We start from the raw sequence: 22,347 nt of genomic DNA on the forward strand, positions 1-22,347 counted from the left end.
GAAAATAGCGCGCAAATAAGGTATTCATGATATTGATATATGATTCGCTTAGCACAAAATTTACTATTTTCATTCGAACTTGATATTTACTATCTACGATCTATTGAATAGTCGACTATTGAATACTACGATCTATTGAATAGTCGAACACATACGATTTTCATTCGAATGTAACATCTCTATTCACTAATAACAAAATGTCTGGGCGTGTGTGTCCCGTCTGATTTGATTTGACATTTGTGGGATTGTGTAAAATACTTAGAGAAATCTCGTGTTTTTTCTGTAAGTACTCAATGCTTTTCGTGGATTTATAAAAGGATATATCAGAGATTACATCTGCCACTTTTTTATTGTTTTAATTAGGCGGAAATTATCAAATCCGGTCGCATTTCAGTAGTTATTCCCCTGCGAGAACTAGCCAATTAATTTATTGATACGCTGTAATCGGGAGCAACTTTTGAGGAGTTAATTTATGCGCTTATTGTATGTAGTTTAGTTTATATTTGAACAAGACTAGAAACCGAATTGATATATTTTATCAACCGTTAAATTTAAATGTTTTTTGCATGCTCTATAAATTCTTATCGAGAATTCACGGCTCTTCCCAGTGACGCATAATGCGTTTAGTACATGTAAACAATTCTGTGGCAAAATTCGTAAACACGCGGCTTCATTTCGACCCGTCAATAATGTTAATGTTTGGATTATTTATATAGCGCCATTTTTGTGAAAATCACCTCAAGGGTGCTGTACAATAAATAAATATCCCAGCACATCTTGCAGCTACAGAGCGCATAGGCGGTTGGGATTATGGTTCCCTGTCTCCAATTATGATATATAGGAGCTAGATTACAGCACGTCTTGCAGCTACAGAGCGCATGGACAGTAAGAAATCTAGCCCCTATTTACATTTTTTTATTTGATAATGAAGTTTAGAGTTTAAGCGATATTTTAAAAAACGAAGTAAAAAAACAAATTTATAAAATAGAAGTTAGATTACAACAAGCCTTGCAGCTACTGAGCGCATGGACGGTTGAAATTCTAGACCTCATTTACTAAATTTGGACATTTGATAGTTGATAACATTTACATAATATGATTTATATAATATAATAGCTCACATCACAAAAAGTCTTGCAGTCACAAAGTGCATTGACGAGTAGAATTTCAGCAACATAAGAATGATTTTAAAGAGTTTACAATAAAAATTACAAAATAAAACACAATAATAATACATCGAGCAAAAAAGTAGTAAGCATGGCAATTAAGTGAATATGTAACAGCACAAAAAGTAAACGATAAAAAACTAAACAAAGATAGCATTCCTTAACTTATTATTATGGTGATATGCTTTTTTTGTATTTTAATTTGTGTTGTTTCAGGTAACAGACGCCAGCGGTGCAGGAAAGATGTCCGTGAGTGAAAAGGTGTCGTTATCTGATGCCTTGAGTAATGTAGATGTGCTGGATGAACTGACCCTCCCAGGTGAGAGCTCATTTTACATGAATGAGGAAGCTGTTATTATTTATTGATAGACTGTTAAACTAAGCCATATTGAAAAAAACGAATATTTTTGTTGATGTAATAACTCATTTGAAAAAACGTTTGGTGAACCAGCTAATGGAACATGGATTATTTATTTATTTATTTATTATATACACGGCCTAAGCCAATTACAACAGTTACATGAAGAAACATAAATGCAAGAAACTGAACAAAAAGAACATAAAACTATTTAGCAAAGACAAACAAGGGCAAAACAATAATTGTATACAATATATTCATAAAAACGAGCTAAATCATGCCGATCCAACTTCATCCCACACTGTTTAGTCGCGAAGAGATCTACAAAAAGCTGGAAGATCTATCCCAAAGAATTCCAAGTCGTGTGATGAATTGACTAATCTACACATTCTGGACATTGGGGCATAAAAACCAAAGTTGCTCTTAGAAGATTTTATAAATAGCAGATTTTGACTTCTGGTGACACGGTTGGGAACATGAAAAGAAATTGATCGCAACAGAGATGGGACATCACTTAAAGCATTAAGTATTTTGAAAATGCATATAAGGTCCATCTCAGTACATACCATTATACCATTTAGTATGCCGAACATATACAGGGTGTTCTTTGAACCCTGTCACATCCAAAACCACGACGATCAGTATAGGCAAGAAGACATATAAGCATGTTTAAAAAAATATTTAGAACGAAGAAATTAAAAAAAAAAAATAGTTGCGAGGGGGGCGCCGCCGTGTGGTTCAGACTCCCCCACCCCCCTCCTCATTTCTCCCCTGCAGGCGTGAGCAACCATTTGTTTTTTTTCTATATTTTATTTTTTAAGATTTTAGTCGTTCTTAAAAATTAATTTAATGTGCCAATATGTCTTCTTGCTCACAGGCAACGCCTGAAAACAATTTTTCAATTTTTATACTTCTTCTTTTACCAGGTAGTAATTCAACAATGTTTGATTATGTCCAAATGCTTGCAGACTGGCTGGATTTCCTCCCTAGGGAGTTGTTCATATTTAAATTCATTACAACAGAGAGGGGGCCCAGTAGGTGATTTGGTTCAGCCGGATGAATCTCACCCGCGTGATAAAGGTTTCAGCTCTTTTGCTTCACAAAAGTCAACAGGTGGAAGAGTTGAGGAAATGTGGATGTTCAAACATGGGCAGAATGGTGAATGTTACACAGTGTGTAAAGTGGCCACTTAAACCAGCCAATGACAGGTCATAAGCCCTGTAAATGCCTAGACTTCCATATTCCCTTCTCAAAAAATTTTCCCTTTCTGTTACTTTTTAAAACTTATCTGCTAAACACATGTTTTTTTAATTGACATTTGAATGAAATAATATGTTTTTGCTCTCCTATTTCTAATGGTATTTCCTTATAATATAACTGTACAGCTCGGTGCATCATTGAGTTCTGTGTATTTGTTTTCCTACAAAATGGTAGTCTTTTACTTCATGTTTATTTCTTGTTTTATATACGAGTTCACATTGATTAGAAAAAACCTTTTGAGTCAACTCTTTTGAGGTATAACCATTAATCATCTCATCAACAAAAAACATTACATTAAAATATATTAGTTGACGCACTGTCATATTTCTCTGTTCATCTCTGTTGTAATATATGTCCAAATAATGAACCGGTTTCCAGACGAGCAGCCTTGTATCGAGGCCCAGCCCATCTCCATCCTGTACCAGGCCAACTTCGATACCAACTTCGAAGACCGCAATGGATTCGTCACCGGCATCGCCAAGTACATCGAGGAGGCCACCGTCCACGCCAACTTGGTAAGTATTCACTCGACGCTAGGGTTTTATGCTTGCGGATGCGGGGAGCTCCTACCCCAGTCGGGGCGACAGATGAAAATCTATTCTTCTTCGCGAGTCGAGTCAAGCTGTCACGGTGAAAGAATTATCAGTTGGTACAGTAAAACTGAGGAAATTAAAAATGTATGGAAAAAATAGGAATTACAAAAAAATTTAATTGATTAGCTACACTATAGCGTTAATTGTAAAATTGGTGATAAGTGGAAATTGTCAATATTTTTATTTTTTTACCTATTATCAATGATTTCACTAAAAATATTTTTATATTTTTCAGACAATATCGTGTAATCTGTTTATTCGTTTGATTTAAAAACAGCGTGTTAAAATTATTTTATATGTAAATAAAAAGAAAACGAAATTAGAATTTTGAATTTGCACAAAATAACATACAATAATTTTTCCCCTAAATGTTGGTAAATTTTAATTACATGGTATTACTTTTTTTTATGGCATCACTAAAAACAATACATCATTTAGATCGCGGCAAAATTATTTCAACTTTTATGACAACTTTTTAACCATATTTTTTATAACTTTAAATATGCAGAATTACAGCATAAACAACGAATATTTGAATATTATTTTTATGTTTCTTAAAAACAAAACGAAAACTAACTCGGAGACAATTTCGCTCACTCAATAGGCGGCTCGCGTAAGCGGTAATAGAATAAAACAATGTGTAAAAGTGTGTCTGCTATTAGAATCGCGACGCCTACTGTCGTCTGGTGTCGGCCGAACCGGGGAATCCCGCAGTAATTTTACATTGGCGTAAATTGAACCGGCGCCAAACGACGTTTATCTGTATTTTCATCGGTTTTTGTCGTATATGATATTTCCCCGTATTCTTAAATATTCTGAGACTGTACTGTGTACATCAAATTGAGGCTATCATCGTCTGTCCACAGAACCAGCTGCTGGAGGAAGGGAACAATATGGCGGTCATGCTGTACACTTGGAGGTGTTGCTCCAGAGCCATTCCCCAGCCGCAGAGCAACGAGCAGCCCAACAGGGTGGAGATATACGAACGCACGGTGGAGGTGCTGGCTCCCGAGGTCAGGAAGCTCCTCGCCTTCATGTACTTCCAGGTAGGCATCTGTGACTTGATTTTGAACTGGTTAAAACGCTTTGAGCTGTTGAGCCGGCTCACGGCTCACTGCGGTGCATTATGAGTTTCGTTTTTTTTATTTTTACAATATATAAATAAGAGGTTAAACAGAGTATTAAAAAAATTAAGCATAATTACATAGCAATGGAATACATATTAATAGTAAAAATCGAAAACAAAAAATCCCACAAAGGCATGGCCTGTTCGTGGGTAGACAAGAAAATGTTAATGAATTTTTGCTCCTATAATAGACAGTTATAATATTTTTGTGTATATATCCCCGTTTAAAACGTATTTGACCAACAAAGCGATATGCACCAGACGCAGACAAGGGAAGCGGCTGGGTAGGAGAGGAGTAGGGGCTTGTGGAGGGATTGCTTGTCTGAGAAATGAAGGATATACTACATTTTGAGATTACAATTTATTTTTTTTAAATGACTGGAAAAAAATATTAGGATTTTTTTTAAAGCTTACCATGAGAAATGTTCGTCTGAAGTTTTGCGGTCTGGCCCTGAAAAACCGTGTATTATATTATGTACTTGCAGGCATAAATTTATTAACACTTTTTGTAGCTTACCTGTAAACAAAATCACCACTCGCCGCTGGTGTATACAGTTGGTGGAATCTATACATTCGAGTAACAATGAGGAACTTCAGCCCAACGGGGAATTGGATACAAAAAATGTTTTCTTACGCGGGGTAAAAATTAGAACATTAAATTGTACGGCAAAGTTTCTTGAAAATGTACAGAAAAAATAATAAAAAATATTTTGATAAAAACGCACTACTTTAAATGACGTCACTGGTTCATGTGAATCGACCTATGATCTGAGAGCTATGGAAGATTTCCGGTCTGCCTGTCGCTTCTGGACCAATGGGAAGAACTGAATGAGAATAAGCAGAAATGAACCTCTGACGTTACACGCTGAGTTATTTCAGAAATACAAAACTTTGAAAAATCGTAGCGCCGATAATACGATATATAAAAATTTAAAAAATAAATTTTTGACTTAGTTTAACAGTCTTTTAACAAATAAAAAATTTTAAAATAACACTGAACTTCCTCATTAGTGAGTCATATTTGAAGCGTGTAATTTTGTGACAGAGGAAGGCGATAGAGCGGTTCTCCGCAGAAGTGCGGCGCCTGTGTCACGCAGAGAAGCGGCGGGACTTCGTGTCGGAGGCGTACCTCTTGACCCTGGGCCGCTTCGTCAACATGTTCGCCGTCCTGGACGAGCTCAAGAACATGAAGTCTTCCGTCAAGAACGACTACTCCACCTACAGAAGGTGAATATCGATTTATAATTTAAAATGTATTAAATGCTTTAAAAAAAACACTCGGAACTTTGAAGTTTTTTTTTTTACAATGTACAGAAGAGGTAAAACAGAGTATTAAAAAATAAAGGATAATTACATAGCAATGGAATACATATTAATAGTAAAGATCGTAAACAAAAATCCCACGAAGGCATGGCCTGTTCGTCTTTCGAATTTTTGCTCCTATAATAAATAGACAGTTATAATATTTTTGTGTAAGAAAGAGAAAATAAAATATTCTGTAAAAGATTATACGGTATTTTTTTTAAAAGTAATTAAAAAGGAAATAAAAAATATTTAAAAAAACATTAAAATATCCTTATTATTAAAGGACAACAAAATATATCATAGAAAAAAAGAGTTCATATCTTTAGTTTGAATCCAGGACAGTGCGTGTTTTTTAAAAGAAGGATAATTTTGAGTGTTTGACATCAATGAAATATTATCAGTAAAAAAGAAATTAAAAAATTTTGGGCCTATAAAATATGCATGTCTCTGTGCGAGCCTTGTTTTTTATTTTATTTATTGGGGATATCAACAGTAATACTAACTTATTAATTTAAGTTTGGTACTAGATCTTTACAATACATAGGTTTCAAGGAATTTAATAAATTGCCACAAAAATTTAAAGTACCTATTTCAAAATATAGAAACAGGACGTGCGAATTGAAGAATTATTTTTTCCAGAAGTACTTTGAATAAATAATGTTAGTTTATAGAGAATGCGCATCTTGAACATATACCTTTTAATATTTCACCGTTTTTGCTTGTATATGTAATTTTTAATACTATTTAAATGTTATTTGTGTTTTTTTCTTTTTATATACTTTTTTTGGCTTGTATACATAATTTCAATACGTTTTTGATAAAAAAAAATTAACCTGTATTGGGTGTGCGCATATTTTGTTAATTAAAAAAAATGATTTTATTTTGTACTAGTTCAGTATGTATATATACATCCATGTAATTTTTAAACTTTTTCAATTTTCTTTCCCAGATTGCATAATGTAAACATTATTTTGAATTTATTTCCATGCCTAGTATTCTGTTTATTTTGTTATTTTCAAGTATTTTTCATACCCTTTTTAATTTGTAGTATATCATAATTTAATTTTTCTGCTTTTGTAAATAATATTATAGTTTAAAATTTAAAAACGTCTTTAAAAAAATTGTTATCTGTATGTCCCTAAATGAGTTTTTTTTTTAAAAAAACTCCTTGGGAATATTGTATATAATTATGTATAATATGTTTTCAATATAATAAAAAAAATATAAAAAAAAATACAACCAATAAAATATACAGAGAATAAAACCAATGACAGATATCCACAGAAATACATTAAATACACGTACAATACATACTAGTGTGTTTGTGTGAGTGTAAGTAAGTGAGAGGGTGGGTGTTATATTGGAATGAGGGTGGACATGTGTGTACAATGTGCTATTTCTAACACACGATTCCTTCTTTGGCTCGATCTATTTGAATTACTTGTAAATAAATTTTGGTTCTTAAATATACAGTGGTGCCTCACACAACGAACTTAATTCGTTCCAGGAGCAAGTTCGTTATGCGAAAAGTTCGTTATGTGAAACGCGTTTTCCCATAACAATACATGTTAAAAAAAATAATTCGTTCTGTAGCATAAAATATGGTAAGATGACATAAAAAAAAGATAAATTTTTTGTTATTATTTTTATTTAGATACATCTAAAAACATAATGAAAAAAACACACATTTTTTAATTTTAAGAAATAATCGAATCTTGCACATCTTCATCCATTTTCCGCTTTTTGGCCGATGCTGCAGTGAAAAACCTGTCCAAAGTCGTTTGTTTCTCTCTTTTCTTCAACATCTGCCGGAAATAACGGACAAGAGTATCGGAGTACAGGTCGTTGATCCTGTTTGCTTCAGCGGAATCCGGATAGTGGGCATTGGTAAACTCCTGAACTGCTTTCCATTTGACCAGGATGTTCTTGATGTCAGCAGTTGGAATTGGTTGATTGTTTGATTGTTGCTCCTCGTTATCAGATGACGCTTCCCTTTGAGCATTGTCCTGTTGTTGGGCCAGAAGTGTTTGGAGCTCTTCAGTTGTCAGCTCTTCTTTGTGTTCCTCAATAAGCTCCTCTACATCCTCTTCAACGATTGCTGCGACACGTGCGTAAGTTAAGCGTACTGCTCAGTGACTAACGACTGCCTGCGCGGAAGGATGCAATAAATCGGCAGTGATCGTGTGAAGTGGGCGACTTCGTTGTGTGAAGCGAAGTTCGTTGTGTGAAGCGAAGTTCGTTGTATGAATCGTGAAATGAACGAAAAGGAAGTTCGGTGTGTGCAGCGTTCGCTGTGCGAGGCGTTCGTTATGCGAGGCACCACTGTATATCTTAAACATTGAAAACAATATATTTGTCTTATGTCCGAAGGTTTAGCTTCTTGGAACAATCGGAAAGAGGGAAAAGTGCGAAAACGGTGCTTCATAAGTTATCCGCAGTAATATGGGCTTTTGAAATGTTGTCCAGGGCGGCCCAGTTTCTGAAGGTGATGTCGGACAGCCAGACGCTGCAGGAGTCCCAGAACCTGTCCATGTTCCTGGCCACGCAGAACAAGATCCGGGACACGGTGAAGGACGTGCTAGAGAAGATTCCAGGCAAGTGCGCCTAGATTAGGGTATTATCGCTCGGGAGGAATATACAGCCTTGGCCAAATGTATTATTTTATTTTATTTTATTTTGTTTATTTGGATAACCAACAGCTATAATTATATCATATTTATATAACAAAACAAATAACAAATAAGCCAATTACAGGTTTTCACAAGTAGCATCACAGTAAGTTAAAAAAGATTCTCGAACATAAAATGAATAGTAATTAAATGTAAATTTAAAAGAAAAGAAAAAAAATACTACGAATTATTTCGAAAGCAAACGCCGTACGTCATTAAGATTATTTGCAAATAAATCTATGTAAAATGATTTATTTATTACATTAAAATTATTAAAAGTTCGCCATAAATATGAATTTTGCCTATAATTAGATGAAACAAGAGGGATGTGAAGAAGAGGGTTATTTCTTAAAACTTTGGAAGGAACATTGATAGAAAGTTTGCAAAGTAGTTCGGGACAGTCAATTGAACCAGAGGCAATTTTAAGTAAATAAATTATATCCGCTATTTCACGACGTTTTTGCAGAGGCAGTAGGTGATGTTTTTTACATATATGAATATACTGGTCGGATTTAAACTCAAGTTTCAACCGGAAACACATGAACTTTACGATTTTTTTTTGAATATTTTCAATGCGTGATATCTGCACATTGTACCTACATAGGATTCCAAATTTGTGATGCATATTCTAAGTTGCTTCGCACTAATGTACAGTAAAGGATTTTAAGTGTCTTTGCCATAGTGAACGACGTAGAGCTACGCGTAACAAAGCCAAGCGCACGCGATGACTTTTTTATGATGCTGTCAACATGGGCGTCAAAAAGTAATTTACTATCATGGAAGACACCTAGATCCTTTACACATAATGAGCGTTGGAGGCACCCATTAGGCACCCCTATCTTCTTCTTCTACTTCAAAACTGGTATATTTATAGACAACATTTAATATTTTGTGCACAATCCTTTCGCCTGTATAATGGCACACACTCTTTGTCCCATGCTGCCTAATTTTAATAATTATTAGTTATTAACCAACTAACTAACTAACTAACTAACCATCACGCCATTTCCCCGGAGGGGTAGGCAGAGAGGATAGAACGCCACACCACTCTGTCCTGGCACACTTCCTTTGCTTCCTTCACATGCATACATCTTCTCATGCACGCACGTCGATTATTCCGACTTTTCACATGACCACTTTCAAGAATCTGTTGTACTTGATCATGCCATGTCTTTCTCGGCCTTCCTCGACTTCTACAACCGGACACATTCGCATCATAAATCTTTTTAGCCGTTCTTTCATCATTCATTCGCTCCACATGACCGAACCATCGCAAAAGACCTTTCTTAATTTTGTCGATAATGCTTAACTCAGCCTTGCATTCTGCTCTAATTTCGACATTATTATCATACATTGTTTTTCCGCACATTCGCCTGAGGGATCGCATTTCAACAGCATTCAGTCTACTTTCGTCCCTTTTTTTCCAACTCCATGCTTCGCTTCCATACATTAGGGTTGGTACCAGAATTATTAATATTAATTATAATCAATAGTATTAATAATTAATTATAATTTCCCATACTCAAACACTGTTGACCCTTTAATACAATAATTTGGATGTATTTTTGCAGGCTACGAGGAGCTGATGTGCGACGTCGTCAACATCTCGGTGCAGATGTTCGAGACCAAGATGTACCTGACTCCGTCGGAGAAGCACATGCTGGTTAAGGTCATGGGCTTCGGGCTCTTCCTCATGGACTCTGACGGCTGTAACATCAACCGCCTCGACCAGAAGAAGAGGCTCCGACTGGACAAGATAGACCGCATATTTAAGGTGAGGCGGCCTGGACACATATTCGTTTCAAGGACTTTTTGACAGGATGCTGTTGGCACATTATGTGTCACATACGACAGGTGGCGTTCGAAGTGGCCGTTTTTGACATTATTCATTTTGACTGGAATCGGCCAGTTCTTTGTGTTGATATTTCAATCATAATGGAAATTTTCTGAATGTCATTGTGGTGTTTTTAAATAAACTTTTGTACAAGTATTGCATTAAAATAGTGTAGAATTAAGCTACGTATATCGCAAAGTTTATAATAATTGTTGTTTTAGTTCAGTTTCACAGAGCCACTGAAAAAATAGCCATTTATAATGAGGAATTCCAGCCCAATCAGGAATTAAATTTTAAAAATGTTTTCGTGTACACGTGAATATTAAAAAATTTTGGAGTAGGATGAAATATCTCAAAAACGCCCGCAAAAATAAATAAAAAATGTTGAAAATATTATTCATTTTAACATTGTAAATAATGACGTCACTCCTTATATCTACGTGTAGTATTTCCGGTTTCCGCTCTAAAACCTTGTAAGGAATGTTTTGACCATAGAAAAAAAATAGTATAATTTGTGTAATTTGACATTTCAACCGGAGATTATGTCAACTTTCTAGGTTTTTCTAAATGGAAACGTTCGTAAAAACAACCATAACATAGAAATGAGCGAATTACGATCAACCAAATGAAGTAATCAAAGCAATATTCCATAGATTCTTGTCAGGTCAGCGAAAGTAAGAACGCCAACCGTTTCATGACGTCACTACTGAAAAGTGACACACTGATTACAGTCATTTGGCACGGTATTTGATAAATATAACTTAAAAAATCATATCTTTGTAAATAACGCACAAAAAAAAAATATATATACATATTTTTGCTTAGTAAAATAGTACGCTAATAGAAAAAAAAATATTAGAAAACAGTGGAATTCCTCATTATGACCGTTTTTACAATTTTTCTGCATTTTTTCAATTCCTCACTTTAGCATTTTTCTCAGTTAAACACAAATTTTTATATCCTATCTTTTTATTTTTCTTTTCATGTATATAAAATTATATCAACTCTTTTATAAATAAACAACTAAAACAGTGTAAGTCACTCCAAGTACAAGAGTTAGTCTCTTGTTTTGGAGAGTTACAGTGATAACATTTACTAGATGTGTAAAAGTAGATATGTCTAGAATTTTACAAAAACGTGTACTTTTTATGAAATTTATGAATAAATTATTTTTTGTAGATTACCCATAAAATGAATCACCGCTCGCCGCTGCTACTCTCTAATTCTGTCAATATTTGTTTCAGAATTTGGAAGTAGTGCCTCTGTTCGGGGACATGCAGATAGCCCCCTTCAACTACATAAAGCGCTCCAAGCACTACGACCCCAGCAAGTAAGTAGGCAACTGAGAGGGCTCAACATTAGACAGCCTCACCGCCTCTCACTTTCACTTCTGTTCACTCGGCTTCAAAGTCCTATTAGTACTTTTGCTACTGAGAATTGCAGGTCTTCATTGCTGCTACAGTCCTTAAAATCTAGCTTGATTAAAATGACAGCTGCCAAACTAATGTGACTAGTGGTGGGGAAGTACTGATCACTGATCATGTACCGATCAAATCGATTTTACCCGTTTTTTCATGCAAACGTGAAACTCTGTTTCCGAAAATTGATATAAAAACGCAAAAACAAGCCTATTATAGTGTGTCTTAGACATTTATTCACCAAAAATAGGGTATTTTTTACTTTTTTTCATGAACAACATCAAATGAATAATTTTTTTATTCGATCGATTTAAACAAACAAACAAACAAACCATCACGCCGTTTCTCCGTAGGGGTAGTAATCACTCTATCTTGGCATACAGACATCAATTTGTCCCATCTCTAACATTTTTGCAAAATGATGTAACCTTGTAAGAACAACGTTAATAATTAGGTTTATTTAAAAAAAAAATATTGCAACAGAGAAGGAAAACATTATTGAGAAGGGAATATGGAAATCTAGGCATTTACAGGGCTTATGACCTGTCCCTACAGTCTGTATTGAATGCCGCAGCGAGACTTATTTTTGGAATCTCTAAGTTTAGTCATATCACTCCACTACTTATTGGAAATTACACTGGCTACGTTTTCCACAGAGGGTGGAATACAAACTCTGTCGGCTTATGTATAAGTCACTGCACAACTCTGCTCCGGAACATCTAAGGGAACTCTGCATTCCAGATGAACTAGCTGTGCAGACGTCTTGCACTTAGATCAGCTACATCTACGTAGAAAGGAAAAGTTATTATACCTCTACGCAAACAGCATTTGCGGCAGTTATAATTACCATCTCGCACTATAGCCGCACCGCTCTCCCTCAGGTGGCCTCTCTCGTCCGCGGCGATCCCGGCCAGCCCCCAGGCGGACCTCATGGTCCACCTTCCCAGGATCCGCGAGGACCACCAGAAGTACATCGCGGAGCTGGCGCGGTACAGCAACGAGGTAAGCCTTCCGGCTCACCAGAGAACCAGACTGTTACTTATCTTTGTTAGATAATAGGGAAATATCACATACTCCGAATACCGATAAAAATATATGAAATGGATTCAGAATAATTAATTGTACTTTCAAAGTCAATATGGATATTGTGGAGAAATTGTTTTCATACATAACTTTAAAAATAAATTTTCAAAAAATGTCACTATAAAAACGCGACCTGTTTGGCATTCATAATCGTCGCATCAAGTTTCATGATCATGTTCTATAAAAATTTATACGGTTTTTTTTTTATTAATATTTACATACAATATTACATTTTTATTGTTTTTTAAAACATTTTTTAAATTATTTTTTTTTTACAGGACTCACCAAGCCAATGAATATGGCTTGTCGGTAAAGATAACACTACATATTTTTTTAAATTTTTTTTTAGGATCATTAATACACTAAATTTATTTGTCAATTTTTAAAATGTGTAAATGGGGGCTAAATTTCTAACTGTCTATGCGCTCTGTAGCTGCAAGACGTCCTGTAATCTAGCTCCTATCTGTTATAATTTTTTATTGATCTTAATTGAAAACGAGGAACTAGAATCCCAACCGTCCATGCGCTCTGTAGCTGCAAGACGTACTGGGATATTTATTAATTGTACAGCGCCCTTGAGGTGATTTTCACAAAAATGGCGCTGTATAAATTATCCAACTATATGTACATAGTTGTATAATAATAATGACTACTAACTTAAAAATAAAAAGCGAAAAAAAAAGTACATATAATTTATGTTTTAAAAAATATTTAGAAAATAGTGAAAAAGCAAAAAAATAAGTAAACGATATCGCAATTATAAGATAAAAAATAAATACAAAACCGGAGTACCAAAATTTAAAACAGAAGTGTGTACATATTTAATAGGCACAAAGCATTTTATTAAAAACATTATTTATTAACAAAACTATATCTATTTCCATATCTATATCCATATCTATATCCATATCTATATCTATATCCATACCTTTATCCATATCTTTAAATATATATATACCCGTACATGTACACATACATATCCATACACAAATACACACATTTAAATATCCATGAGAATTTTACATTTTTAAAAATTCTGTTTTATATATATCTATATTTACAAATATCTATAATTACAATATATATATCTATATTTACAATATATATATATATATATCTATAATTACAATATATATATATATATCTATATTTACAATATATATTTATATTTACAATATATATATCTATATTTACAATATATATATCTCTATTTACAAAATCACATAAGCATGAAACGCGCCAAAAAGTGAGAGGAAATTTCATAGAAAGAAGAGCCATAAATGCGTATGGAGAGAGGACCAGGGCGTATATACTCCCTCGCATAGTAAAGAGACTCCCGGACGAAATAAAGAATAGTGATATGAATAAAAACAAAGTAAAATTGGTTTTAAAAATCTTTTTCTTAACCTCTAAGTTTAGTGTGTAAAAAAAAAATATTAAAAAATGGGGAAACCATACAATTAAAAACAGTGTCAAAAAAACTGTTTCTTTATTATTTTTTATATATTTCGTTATCAAAAAAGACTTGATTTACTTGTATTTGTTTTTTTTAAACTTTTATTTTATTGATATTTTTAAGAGTTTTAAAATATTTTATGTAAACATTATTATATTGTGTTACCAAAATGTTTAAAGAGAGAAATCCCTGCAAAAAAACTGCTTTTGCAGTTTGGCGGGAATTAAACAAATTGTTTAGAAGAATGCCTATGTGGAAAAATTTCAATAAAAAAAAAGAAAAAAAATAAATAGGCAGTCTATTATTTTGCCCTTGTCACTTTTGGTAGTGCCATTTCTAAGATTGTTTGGAACAAAGTTTAAAATTAACATGAATCGTGACATATTAGGGGTGTGGCCGATGCGATGCCCATTTTTGGGGGAATTCGAAATTACAAATTCAAAATTATTTATTTTTTAATCATCAGTATTTCATAGACTTTTATTACTTTAAAAATGTAACAAAAAATTGCGATGTTTCCCTATTCAATGAAGACACATACAGATAGCTCACACAGTAATATAAATATTATTATTATGACAGGTCATAAGCCCTGTAAATGCCTAGACTTTCATATTTCCTTCTCAAAAATGTTTTTTCCTCTCTGTTGAAATAAATTGAAATAGATCATAATTGGAAACTAGGAACTAGAACCCCAATCGTCCACGCGCTCTGTAGCTGCAAGACGTGCTAGGATGTTTATTTATTGAGGTGATTTTCACAAAAAATAATGTTGTATAAATTATCCAAATATAATAAGAATATATTTAAACTGTCCAAGGCTAACTTTTCCGACCAACAAGTTGGTTGATCGTAGGAAAAAAAATGTGAAATGGTATTTTGATTTAATTTTAAATGTACTAAAAAAATACAACATTCAACAGTATATAAATAAATACCTCCGTATCGCAGGTCACCACCACGTACAAGGAGTCCGGCTCCGAGGAGGAGAACGCGGCCACCACAGAGCTGGCCCTGCGGGGGCTGCAGCTCCTGTCCGGCTGGGCGTCGGTGCTCACGGAGCACTGCTCCTGGAAGCTGCTCCACCCGACGGACCATCACCGCAACCCCGACTGTCCCGTGGAAGCCGAGGAGTACGAGAGGGTGAGACGGTCTTTATTATTTAACACGGGCTGGCAGCCTTTCCTATAGTCCTTAAAATGTTGCTTGATTAGAATGACATTTGTCAGAAAAAGTGATGTCATAACTTTGTAGTAACATCTAAGGAGTTATTTATATTGACACACGAAAAATCATTTGTATCTGGCGTGTTAATGAATGTTTTTAATACAATGCTTTACATATAAATCAACATAAATATATAAAATCAGCAAATTACAACAGAGATGGAGAATACCTTAAATAAGGGAATATGGAAGTCTAGGCATTTACAGGGCTTATGACCTGTCATTGGCTGGTTTAAGTGGCCACTTAAAACACTGTGTAACATTCACCATTCTGCCCATGTTTGAACATCCACATTTCCTCGACTCTTCCATCTGTTGACTTTTGTGAAGTAAAAGAGCTGAAACCTTTATCACGTGGGTGAGATTCATCCGGCTGAGCCAAATCACCTACTAGGCAACGCCTGAAAACAATTTTCCAATTTTTATACTTCTTCTTTTACCAGGTAGTAATTCAACAATGTTTGATTATGTCCAAATGCTTGCAGACTGGCTGGATTTCCTCCCTAGGGAGTTGTTCATATTTAAATTTATTTCAACAGAGAGGGAAAACATTTTTGAGAAGGGAATATGGAAGTCTAGGCATTTACAGGGCTTATGACCTGTCATTGGCTGGTTCACAAAAGTCAACAGATGGAAGAGTTGAGGAAATGTGGATGTTCAAACTTGGGCAGAATGGTGAATGTTACACAGTGTGTAAAGTGGCCACTTAAACCAGCCAATGACAGGTCATAAGCCCTGTAAATGGCTAGACTTCCATATTCCCTTCTCCAAAATTTTCCCTCTCTGTTGAAATAAATTTAAATATGAACAAGTCCCTAGGGAGGAAATCCAGCCAGTCTGCAAGCATTTGGACATAATCAAACATTGTTAAAATAAACCTAATTATTCACAACGTTCTTACAAGGTTACATCATTTTGCAAGAACGCTAGAGATGGGACAAATTGATCAATGTAAATCGATCGAATAAAAAAATAATTAATTTGATGTTGTTCATGAAAAAAGTATAAATGTCTTATTTTTTGGTGAATAATTGTCTTAAACACACTATAATAGGCTTGTTTTTGCGTTTCTATATCAATTTTCGGAAACAGAGTTTCATGTTTGCATGAAAAAACTGATAAAATCGATTTGATCGGTACATGATCAGTGATCAGTAATTTCCCTTCACTATTGACATTAGTATGCCAGTAATTTTTTAGAGAAACTATGTAAACTACGATAGTGGATGTATATTGAGCTGTTGCTGTGCCCCGTCGCAGGCCACCCGGTACAACTACACGTCGGAGGAGAAGCTGGCCCTCGTGGAGGTGATCGCGACCGTCAAGGGGCTGCAGGCGCTGCTGGCGCGCATGGAGGGGGTGTTCGCGGACGCCGCGCGCCGCAGCGTGCACGCCACGCTGCAGAAGTTCGTGCAGCAGACGCTGCGCGAGCCGCTGCGGAAGGCCATCAAGAACAAGCGCGACCTCATCAGAAGGTAACCTAACCGACCGTACAGCTGGGCGGGTGGACTCTCCCTCCGAGCAGTGGAGGCCTCCCTTGATAGGGACACAGTATTACCTTGATGGGGTGTAGCCTCCCTTCAAAGGGATATAGTTTTACCTTGATGGGATGTAGCCTCCTTTCAAAGGGACATAGTTTTACCTTGATGAAATGTAGCCTCCCTTCAAAGGGACATAGTTTTACCTTGATGAAATGTAGCCTCCCTTCAAAGGGACATAGTTTTACCTTGATGAAATGTAGCCTTCCTTTAAAAAGACATAGTTTTACCTTGATGAAATGTAGCTTCCCTTCGAAGGGACATACTTTTATCTGATGGGACGTAGCCTCCCTTCAAAGGCACATAATTTTAGCTTGATGGGATGTAGCCTCACTTCAATGGGACATCGTTTTACCTTGATGGGATGTAGCCTCCTTTCAATGGGACATAGTTTAACCTTGATGAAATATAGCCTCCCTTCAAAGGGACATAGTTTTACCTTGATGAAATGTAACCTCCTTTCAATGGGACATAGTTTAACCTTGATGAAATATAGCCTCCCTTCAAAGGGACATAGTTTTACCTTGATGAAATGTAGCCTCCTTTCAAAGGGACATAGTTTCACTTAATAATGTGCAGCCTTCCCTGGGAATCTTGTGTGTGGTCAACGAAGAACTAAACGATTCACTCGTGATATTCTATGGGAGGTTCTCGGCTTTCAGCATCATGGTGTCAGTGAGAGAGACCTGCGGAGACTGGGCTTCCGGGCTGGACCCGGAGAACGATCCGGCTCTTCGCGGGAAGAAGGACGCCCCCGATAAGGAATTCAACTATCGCATTCCCAGCAGGAACGTTGGTGAGTCGTGGCTTATGCGTGTATTATGTACAACAGAGACAGAATACAGAGTGTGGATTTAGCCCGGTGTCTGCTTTTTCTGCGACATACCACATAAATATGCCTTAAAAATGGAAAAATATCACGGAGAACATTTTAGAGCAGGGAATATGGAAGTCTAGGCATTTACAGGGCTTTTGACCTGTCATTGGCTGGTTTATGTGGCCACTTTACACATTTTATTTATCTTTATATATATTTAATTCTTCTGTACGTGTGATGTCACTGAACTCCTAAACGACTTAACCGATTTACGTCCAGTTTTCAGCGAAGTGTAGATCTTTGCACTGCGCGTGTTCGTAGATATTAAAATTTTCAATCGAATCTGTAAAAAAAAGTTATAAGGATAAATCTTTTTTTCATCTACCTCATCGTGTTTAAAAAAGTTTGTTTTTTAATGTTTACAAACAACATTTGCTTTTTATGGATCCCAATCAGATACATTCCTTATAATTTCTTCCTATTTATTTATTTTTATTGTATTTTTGGTAATACTAAAATAATATTAACTAACATTCGGTACATTTTGAAAAATCGCATTCATGAATAAAGTGCACCCCTGTTGGTGAGAAGAGCAAAGTTTGACATTTGCAAAAAGAATTCTACATTTGAAAATTATTTTTTTTATGTTTTGGAACTCAACCACGAACAAGTACCTAGGTACCTACTTAAATTCAATATTTGAATATTAATAATTTTGAGTTTTGGAATTCAATCATAAACAAGTACCTAGGTACATACTTATCAATGAAAAGTCTTTTTCCAAGCTAATAACAGGCAAGCCAACTTTCGGGCAGGACAATGTTGGGTCCGCTAGTTATAAATATATTTTGATCTGTTTTGTTATCCATAGTGTTGAAACGGTGCTTTATCTGTTAGTTTTTTTATTGTTTATTTTTTAGCAAGAACACTTAACAAATGTACTATTATGCTCAATGTTTATTTTTGTAAATTTATTGATAATTTCAAGTTGCTAGAATTTACTCGTCCATGCACTTTGTAGCTGCAAGACGATTAGTAATCTAGCTTCAATAGGTAAATGTTATGAACTATAAAAAATCTAAATTTAGTAAATGATGTGTAGAATTCCAACTGTCCATGCGCTCAGTAGCTGCAAGACTTGTTGTAATCTAACTTCTATTTTTATAAATTAGTTTTTTATTTCATTTTAAAAATATCACTAAAACTCTTAAAGGGGATAGATTTCTTATTGTACATGCTCTCTGTAGCTGCAAGACGTGCTGTAATCTAGCTCCTATATATCAATATTGTAATTTATCATGATATGATGAGACGAGGAACTAGAATCTCAACAGTCCATGCGCTCTGTAGCTGCAAGACGTGCTGGGATATTTATTTACTGTGCAGCGCCCTTGAGGTGATTTTCACAAAAATGGCGCCATATTAATTATCCAAATATATATATATTGTTTAACATTCACCATTTTGACTATGTTTGAACATCTATATATTCCTTCAATTCTTTCATCTGTTAATGTTTGTGAAGTTAAAGAGCTGAAACCTTTATTTATGCGTGTGAGATTCATCTAATTGAATTATTTCACCTACATACTAGGCAACAACAAAGGTTTCAGCTGTTTAACTTCACAAACATCAACAGATGAAAGAATTGAAGGAATATAGATGTTCAAATATGGGCAGAATGGTGAATGTTACACAGTGTGTAAAGTGGCCACATAAACCAGCCATTGACAGGTCATAAGCCCTGTAGAAGCCTAGACTTCTATATTACCTTCTCTTAAATTTTCTTCATCTCTGTTGTTCTACGATATTATTTAGCGGAGTGAACTGTATTTAATTTTAATGAAAATATGTGAGTATCCTTGATATGCGGTAAACAGTGTCAATCGGTCACAACCCCAACAAATGAGATGGATTAGGAACGGAGGCCTTTAACCTTATCTTCGTTCTTGATGGAATTGCTGTGGTCCGACTGGCCACTTGCGAGCGGCACCAACACGAGGGCAGGCCCCAATCTGGAGCTCAACACTGGTGGTTGGTGGAAACAAAGTCTATAATGCGGCACACGTTAATGAAATAAACGCGCAATTCATGACGCGAGGTCTTTATGTGACGGGTGATCAAAGAAAACTGAGGTGAGAAGTGAACAGTGGTTGTGGGTACAAAGGATGTAGAAGTTGGGACAATACTTGAACAATGCATACCCAAATAATTCGCAACCAGATAGGCTTGTGATAACAAGATACTTAAGCTAATTAAAAATATTGATGACTGTGTCAGACTCCAAGAAGACATAAATGCATTTCATACTTGGTGCAAAACTAATAACATGGAACTTAACATCGATAAATGCAAAATTATTTCATACCATAAATGTAAACATCCTTTTATTTTTGATTATAAACTTAATGGCCAAGTTCTTTCGATTGTCACCTCTATAAGAGATCTTGGAGTGATCCTAGATAATAAACTAACTTTTCTGGAACACTTTGATAATATAGTAAACAGATCCTTAAAAATTTTAGGCTTTATTAATAGAACTACGTCTGATTTCCAAAGTATGCTTACACTTAAAACACTTTATTGCTCTTTAGTTCGCCCTATTCTTGAATATGCATCTGTAATCTGGTCCCCTCATTATGCTGTTCATATCAAGCGCCTTGAATCAGTTCAACATCGTTTTATAAGAAAAATTGCATGGAAGATGGGATTGGAAAGAGGAGACTATTCATATTCTGATATGGAGAGGTTTTTAAGCATATCAAGTCTTGAAAAACGCAGATGCATTGCAGATATAATCTGCATGTATAAAATTATGAACTGTCTCATTGATGCCCCTGAAATTTTGCAAAAGATTCTTTTTAACGTTCCCACCCGTAGACTAAGAAATAATGAAATGCTTTTCCTCGGTCACTACAGGACCAATTATGGTGCACAGTCGCCTTTGCCCAGAATGATCAGGCGGGTGAACGATCATCAAGATCTTGATTATTATGGTGTAAGGATGTCTTTCTTTACAAATCAGCTAAAGAATCTGTATAGTTAGCCTATGCTTTTTACTTAATCTAAAAAATCTATCATCTGTCTTTGCTGCTTATTTCTGTTCCTTATATTTTTTTATTCCTTTGTAAAAATTTATTTTAATTGTAATGTTTATAATGGACTTTGTCCGTAAATAAATAAATAAATAAATATATTTGATGTAAAAGCAAACGCAACGTTTTGAATGCTGTATACCCTTTATTGTCATGTTTTGCTATTGGTGATATTGGTTAACACCTAATATGGATAATGATGGACCCGTGTAAACCAGGCCCGTCGTCGACGCAACTCTACATGGTGCGTACCCAGCTGGAGGCGCTCATCGCGGACAAGTCGGGAGGGAAGCGGACGCTGCGACGCGACCTCGACGCCACCACTCTGCAGCAGATCGACACGTTCCACCGCGCCAGCTTCTTCTGGAACTATCTGCTGTCCTTTTCAGGTAAACTTGGCTTATTCAGCACTATATACATATACATATGAGGGTGACAGAGTCTCCTTCAAATTTGGCTTTACAGGGCATCAGTGATTTGACCTTTGACATAAATATTTTGTTTGCTTTCAGAGTCTCTCCAGAAATGCTGCGATCTCTCCCAGCTGTGGTACAGAGAGTTCTACTTGGAGATGACTATGGGCCGAAGAATCAATGTAAGAACTGCCGAGTCTCCAGTCAATAAATTTTACTCGCTTTTACCATGGGAATGTACAGTGATTTGATCGAGCCAATTACGGTGTTTTTCCAGAAATGCACCGTGCGTCACAAGCACAACGAAGAGTGCAGCGACCTCATCACCATGGAGAAGCGGATCCAGTTCCCCATAGAAATGTCCATGCCGTGGATACTGACGGACCATATACTCCGTACCAAGGAACCCAGCATGATGGAGTGAGTATGGAAAATCTAAACTGGTTGCTGAATTCGTCCAACCTGCGGTAGTGACAAGGTTTTGCAAACTGACAACAGATAGAATGTTGTGGACTGTATAGAAATTTTTTACTCACTTTAAGTTCTGTTTGCGTCTCTTGTTTGAAGCACTTCACAGTTCATAGTTTCAGATGTGGGTAGGATTGGGATACTTACAGTCTTATATGAGTTAAAAAATGAAAATTTAGTTCAATCTTCGAAATCTTTACACTATCTACTGATCGAATTTGTAATACTTAATTCGTCAAACCTGCGGTAGTGACAAGGTTTTGCAAACTGACAACAGATAGAATGTTGTGGACTGTATAAATTTTTTTTATTCACTTTAAGTTCTGTTTGCGTCTCTTGTTTGAAGCACTTCACAGTTCATAGTTTCAGATGTGGGTATGATCGGAATACTTACAGTCTCATATGAGTTGAAAAATGAAAATTTAGCTCAATTTTCGAAATCTCTACACTACTTACCGATCAAATTTGTAATAGCGATAATACTCGCTGAATCTATAGTAGGGGTTAGAGTTGTAGAATCTA

The 22,347-nt window shown here is 35.5% G+C and overlaps 1 protein-coding gene across 1 annotated transcript; it reads left to right on the top strand.

Annotated features, from left to right (window-relative positions):
• Positions 1–183: 183 nt before the first annotated feature.
• LOC148271398 (cytoplasmic FMR1-interacting protein-like) lies at positions 184–21,777 on the top strand (the record flags this gene model as incomplete). Its single annotated transcript, XM_088241436.1, has 15 exons — positions 184–282; positions 1,383–1,485; positions 3,163–3,299; positions 4,244–4,423; positions 5,549–5,730; positions 8,275–8,402; positions 10,049–10,251; positions 11,556–11,641; positions 12,611–12,731; positions 15,220–15,411; positions 16,755–16,969; positions 17,695–17,828; positions 21,163–21,333; positions 21,457–21,539; positions 21,635–21,777. Coding segments are annotated over exons 2-15 (2,051 nt in total), but the record flags the coding sequence as incomplete, so codon positions are not given.
• Positions 21,778–22,347: the final 570 nt, after the last annotated feature.

Source organism: Micrasema longulum, unplaced genomic scaffold, assembly GCF_059751315.1.
Source record: "Micrasema longulum isolate JH-2025_06_02 unplaced genomic scaffold, ASM5975131v1 h1tg002901l, whole genome shotgun sequence".
NCBI classification, from domain to species: domain Eukaryota; kingdom Metazoa; phylum Arthropoda; class Insecta; order Trichoptera; family Brachycentridae; genus Micrasema; species Micrasema longulum.